Source organism: Synchytrium microbalum (genome assembly GCF_006535985.1).
Source record: "Synchytrium microbalum strain JEL517 chromosome Unknown SmJEL517_scf0106, whole genome shotgun sequence".
Classification (NCBI taxonomy): Eukaryota; Fungi; Chytridiomycota; class Chytridiomycetes; order Synchytriales; family Synchytriaceae; genus Synchytrium; species Synchytrium microbalum.
The window spans coordinates 3,199-9,511 of NW_022158455.1; the positions used below are offsets into that span (position 1 = coordinate 3,199).

Genomic DNA, 6,313 nt, shown 5'->3' on the forward strand with positions numbered 1-6,313 from the left:
ATACATATTTACCCATCAATTCTACAATGATGCATCCGATTATGTTCGTTCTCCTTACTACGCTGGTTGCAGTCAATAATGGGTTGCCTCAAGGATTAGAACGTCGTCAAGATTCATCTATGGTGAGTTTACATGATCTTGTTTTCGCAATGTATAATGTGGATGGATGGAATGATGTATTTGATATCTGAGCATATGCGACCGGTACAAATGAAGGTGTCATCACATGTGATTTTCAGGGAATTGAGTTATAGTTGAATCATCAATTCGAGGTAATTGTTTGAAGAAGGCATGCTAATCATTAGTTCAATTATCTTCTCAGGAGATTCCTGGCATGGTGGCTCCTACTCCAACACTTGGTGACACTACTTCAAACTCTACGAACGCTACCAGTGGGGCGTTAGTACTTGCTTTCCACTGTTTCTCGCGATGAACTACTCGTAAATTTTTACCTTGAACAGATGTGGTGGCTCTTTTGGCTCTTGCTCTGGACAGTTTTCTGAAATCTGCTGCTCGCAATTCGGTGAGCAAACTCGTCAGTGAACTCACCTATAGAGATAGAATTGGGTTGCTTCAATTGATCTGGAAACATCGCTTCCAATGATGATCACTCACAGCATGCATCATTTTGTATCTGACGACATTTGAGAAACGAGTTATGGTTTTCGGTGACCTGGCATTTCTTGATTTCTGACTCATACACTCTTGGATATCATCAAAACTAGGATTCTGTGGAAACACTACTGAATTCTGCTCGAACTGCCAACTCGAATTCTCATTCAATGGAGTGTGTCCAACACCTCCCAGCTCAATGACAACCACCTCTAGTCCAAAATCATCTATGCTACCACCGGAGTTGGCAAAAAATGCCCCAGCACACAAAGCAACTAGTGGGCCACTATCAATGCTTCCGCCGGAGATAGCCAAGAATGCTCCCGCGCATCAAATTACTACGGCTCCATCATCCCCCATAGTGGCACCTCTAGTTGTTGGTACTCGACTACCGAAAACAGCGAGACCCTCCAAATTTGTGAACGTATCACCATCACCATCAAACGTAAACCAACCAATAATCCCTTCTCCAACCATGACTATGCAAACGCCACACTCATCACCCACAAGAAGCAACAGCGTCACGATGACAAATGGAAAAACCAACGATGGGTCTTGCATATGTCCTGGATTTGGTGCTAATGATCCCATGTCGGATGGTCAACCCATCATGCCAGACATGACCAATAGCGGCATGCCTTTCATAGATATGACTGACAGTAACAACACATCATCATCTGACTTTGGAGCCATGATGGCTGAAATGATGCAAGGAATGTCATCATGCCCACCTGATGACTCATCAAATACGAAGTCAGGAGATTCTTCTTCTGCTGCTGACTCGTCTTGTGATCCTGGTTTGGACTGGTCGTCATTGCCAGATGAGTCTTCAGATATGGGAATGCCTGCATCTGGTGGTGATTCAAGCAGCAGTGATTCTGGTGGTACTGGCTCTGAGAGCTATGATTCTATTTCTGACACTGGGAGTCAAGATTTGAGTTCTAGCAGCTATCATGAATCTAGTTCAAGCAACTATGATCATTCTTCATCATCATACTCAAGCTCGTCCAATGTGATGTTGACTGCTTCGTCCTGCTTCCGCAAGGTGACCTTGGGAATGACATGCGAGACTGCTTCCTTTGATATCTACTTCTCAATATCGATATCTATAGGTCTGGCATGCAAATGGCAAAACCTTTACTGCTGTCGTTGCGCAAGTCTTTATTGGTCGACAGACGACTACTCTAGTCGTGGTAAGCTTATCAAGACGGATTCGAAGGATTCGTAGACTCTCATTTGCTAAACACGTCTAGGTCCAAACTGTGGTAGTGTTGACATCTCAATTGGTAGATACTGAAACAGCAACTGTAGTCATCAAAACTACAGCTCTTAAGGCATTCCAATCCAAATGGATGGCCTCAGTCAGTTGGATTGGGCCCAGTGTTGGCTCTACGTCATAAAATCAACTTTGGTTGGCAAGTCCTGAAATCTTTGGTCTTTTGCCATACATATTTGTTTGAGTCAAGTTTTACACTTCATTCAGTGTTTTTGTCTTCTTGTATAAAACAAATCTTGTGGAATGAATTTAGAACTTTGTCCTGAAATTTATCTGTGTGTCATCTGTTTAAGCTTTCAGCATAACATTCGAATCATCTTGACATGTATGAGTGATTTATTTGGCTAAAGCTCTGAAAGAGTTCAATCAGCACCACAATTGAACACTGTGATCAAACATGATGTTCTGGTTTACTGAGTATCATATATTTTTTGCAATGAAAAATGTTCCTATACATTTGTATTCCCAAATCAACCTCCTCGTGTTCAAACGCACTCTACATCTTTTTCTTTTGCTCTGGTTTTCGTTCACGTAATTCAAATTCTTCTGTTGCCTTCCCACCACTGCTACCACTGCTAGCTGATGCGTTGAGACCAATTACTGGGACGTCTGGTGTCTTCCTGGGCGGAGAATCAGACTCAGATTCTTCTGCCCTAGCAGCCATGATTCGGTACTTTGAGACGTCCTTCTTCAAAGCTTCATTAGCTTCTTGTAAGTCGAGATTTATATATACATCGGTGAATCGTCGATAGTTTACCCTATTGCAAAAACGTTTCAATAAGAATCCATTCGAATTTAGAGGCTGAGAGAATGTGAGTTTCAAGAAGAACTTACAGAACCATGAAAACACTGAATCCACTCAGGTATAGATTCCTCTGAGCAAAGAATTTATCGGAATACTGCTTTATTTTAGCTATTATAAAACCCGTGAGTTGTCACGATATGTCAAGTCAAACAAGTGTTGTCAAGTACTCACCACAACCGGTAGGATCGATGATAGCATCATTGCTCAGACTTTGCAAATGCAGAATTCTTCGGATAGTATCTCCCAGCAACAAAACGCAAATCAACATTATCATGTAGAAGGCAAACGAAATCTGCGTGTTTTCCATCAGAGATTTGGCACCGTTGAGTGCCTTCTTGCGTCTGTGGAAAATGATGATTGAATAGTACGTGTGAGCATATGTAGACCAGTTTGCAACACATGGTGACCAAACACCAAAAGTTGCCAGCACGAGCAAACTTCCAGGAGAGATCAACAGACTTATCACAGAGCTTACAGATTGACTGAGATAAAGTTCAATGGTATCAGAGAAAGCATGAATAAAGCGATCTCTGTCATCAACACAAAATACACGATTTGATTGAAAAGACTCTGTGAATGCGACAACATAAACTTGAGAGTTAGAGAAATATTGTTAAAAGCACTCCTTTAAATACCAAATTCATGGAGGTGGAAGCTCCCAAAAAAAAATTAAAGGGTCGGCCGTCTCATTGCAAGACTTCGAGACAAGAAAAACTCACATGATGCTTACCATGTTGGACGCAGACTCTTGGACAACCTCCAGTTTTGCTATCTCTTTCTTGTAATTGGGAGCCTGTATGATGTTAAAAGTTGTGGAGAAACAGAAGTTTAGGTTTGTCTGGGGTTTGAAGTGCAGCAGAGGGTTTGGCCAGGCGTTTGGTGCCATTCAAACATCCAAGCACAACAAGAGTGGCGGAGAGTAGTTCCAGTATCGTGTTAGTCAACAAAATGACACGTAAACAACGTGTAACTGTCGCGAGTTTGCTATCTATTGCTTGTCAATCAACACCACTATAAACATTTTTGCGTTTTTTCTATATTTTCTAATATATACAGCCTCATCATGCTCAGTCATCATCATCAGCAGTTGCAGCACCTGCTTTCCCGCTCGTATCACCATCACTTCCGGAAGCCTTCTCATCACGTTTCTTTTTCGAGTGCTTATCCTTCTTGGCCTTCTTCTCATCCCAAGCCCAAGCAGGTACAAAGGACTCTATAACTCCTACATCAGCAAACAGATTTGGGAAGAGCCAGCCACCACGACCAGTTGTTATGGCTAATAGAGCCCACAACATGAGACGCACGATAGCCAGGGCAAAGAAGAGACCAACCAGACCAATTGACAGGAGTGAGAGATAGTATACACCCATTCGCATTGTAGGAGGCCATATAGGGAAGAGTACACCAGCGAATATGACGAGTACGATACCGATTCCTAATAGAGTGTTTCGTATGGATGGAGGATCCCACATCCAGACATAGTAGGCGTCTTGTTGAAAGACTTGTTGTGTGTGGATTGTCAATATACGTTGATGAGGTGGTCGTTCAGCTCGTAGTATGAGGCCAGATGCCATGAGTTGGGTTAAAAGGGATTCGGCACTGGATTTGTCGTCGTTGAGTGATGGGTTTCGTGTTTTTGAGTAGTTTGGTCTGAGTAGAGCATTGACTGCCGATTTTCCTATTGGAATAATGTATGACTTTCAGTAATTTGGTCTCTCTATGCAACTGGAATCAGTCGTCAATAGACATCAAATGTCATACCTTTGAAGAAGTATATCCTCCTTCCATTCAAAATGCCTTCTTTGTTCTTCAGTTTGGAATCAGAGCTTCGTAGATATTTGCCAGCAGCGAGAACATCCTTTGATATTGGCTGACCCTGTCATAGAATCGATGAATGGGAAATGAATGAGTGAATTGGTCGAAAAGAATGCGTGATATCAAAAGAAGAGGAACCTACTTGTGCTGCCATTGTATTTGCGCCAAGTTCTATTTTGCAACGTGTCTTTGAATGTGGTCAATGGTTTTACTCCTTTCTCCAACTTGGTTTTTTTGAAAGTTTGAGTGAATTAGAGACAGTCGCGTACTAACATTTGCAAGTCGAACCAGCTTTACCTCAAGCATGTTGCATCATTGCCGAACGGTCTATCGAGTTACTGGCACGAAAATCACGTAAGTTCGCTCTAGTCAGAAGCTCCCAAAACCGCGAGCTCAACGTCGCCTGTTCCGTCATACGTTCACATTGCTCTATGCTGACAAGGCTGAACTTCTAGGTCATGCTCACGTATGCCCACACGAAGCAGATATCGACACTTTACAAACAATAGCTCGCAAAATCAAAAAACCATTGACATTGATGCAACAACAGGAGCATCATCCATACCCCATAGCGGAGAGAAAGCTGATGCCAAGAAGAAGCCAAAGAAAATGTCCATGAAGGAGCTAGTAAATACAGATGGGCTAGAATGGAAAAAGATGACTTCAGGACAAAGGGGTACACAAAACCTGCAGCTAGCTCTGGTTTGAAGAATGCCTCACAGTTTTCATGGTTTATTTAGTGGTACATTCGGCAAAGACAGTGTCGTATACTGGCGTCATCATATTTGGGGTTGTCTTGTTTAGCACAATAATGTTCTTCCTTGGATCAGAGCTTTTTGGCTCGACGAGTGCTAGCTCAGTGTTCTCTGATGCTTTGGACAAGATACACGATAGTGAAGCTGTAAGTGCGATGAAAGCACTCACAAGGCCTTTGATTTGGTTTCTCCTTGTCTTCCGGTCAATGTTAATCTCTGAACAAACGTCATCGTATAGGTCAAGGATCTCGTTGGAGACTCGATAAAAGGTCACGGAGATCACAGTGGTAGTCGAGCAAGGCGGTCTCGAGGAATCAAGTATGTCAACCTCATTCTCGCCAAACGAATCACAAATTTAACCCCTGCTGCCTCTCACTAGCCACACAATAACTGATGCTACTGCAACCTCGCCACGCAAAATGTATGTACGCTTCTATATCGAAGGAACCAAGTCTCAAGGAACAGTACATTGCAACATGTACGAGGATCCTGAAACCGGCAAATGGGAATATAAGACTCTGCGAGTGGATGTTCCAGGACAAGGCTTGCCATCTACTAGACTTTACGTGGTGGATAATCGGGTGAAGACCAAACCCAAGGAAAAGAAGGGATTGTTCAAGTCTCTGTGGAAGAGTAAGAGGCAACAACCACAACAGATTGAAAGTGAAATGGATGATTAGGTTTGTTACTAATGAATCGTGTGCTATTCTAAATAAATCAATGTAAAAAGTTAGCAAATATTGAGCTTTGTGTATGCGTTGATTGCAAGCACAGCTCGTTGTGTGCTTCCTCATTGGAACTCTGCGGGTGACGCGATTTTCCTACTGGAGGGATTGCCGTCGCGGATTTTGATGATGGAATCTTTCTATGTTACTTGGATTAGGTTTGTGTAGGAGTTCATTTGATTTTTTGCGTCGACTAGGAAGTGGGAGAGTTTGAGTGGGTTCACGGTCGGTGTTTTCATCGTATCATATGACTCACAGAGTTGTGAAGGAATATTCATCCTGGCAATCATCGCAAACCACGACTTTAGTCGCCTCGAAAGCATTC

General features: G+C 42.7%; 2 protein-coding genes across 2 annotated transcripts; one reads left to right on the plus strand and one right to left on the minus strand.

Moving 5' to 3' along the window:
• Window positions 1-3,760: 3,760 nt before the first annotated feature.
• SmJEL517_g06273 (uncharacterized protein) lies at window positions 3,761-4,662 on the minus strand (the record flags this gene model as incomplete). The annotated part of the gene is made up of 3 exons (XM_031172199.1): window positions 3,761-4,371; window positions 4,455-4,569; window positions 4,651-4,662. 3 exons carry the CDS (start codon window positions 4,660-4,662, stop codon window positions 3,761-3,763), a joined length of 738 nt encoding a protein of 245 aa, XP_031021825.1.
• Window positions 4,663-4,812: 150 nt separating this feature from the next.
• Window positions 4,813-5,943, plus strand: SmJEL517_g06274 (uncharacterized protein; the record flags this gene model as incomplete). The annotated part of the gene is made up of 5 exons (XM_031172200.1): window positions 4,813-4,862; window positions 4,964-5,184; window positions 5,249-5,409; window positions 5,502-5,581; window positions 5,643-5,943. The coding sequence occupies 5 exons, from the start codon at window positions 4,813-4,815 to the stop codon at window positions 5,941-5,943; spliced, it is 813 nt and encodes a 270-aa protein (XP_031021826.1).
• Between the last annotated feature and the right edge of the window lie 370 nt (window positions 5,944-6,313).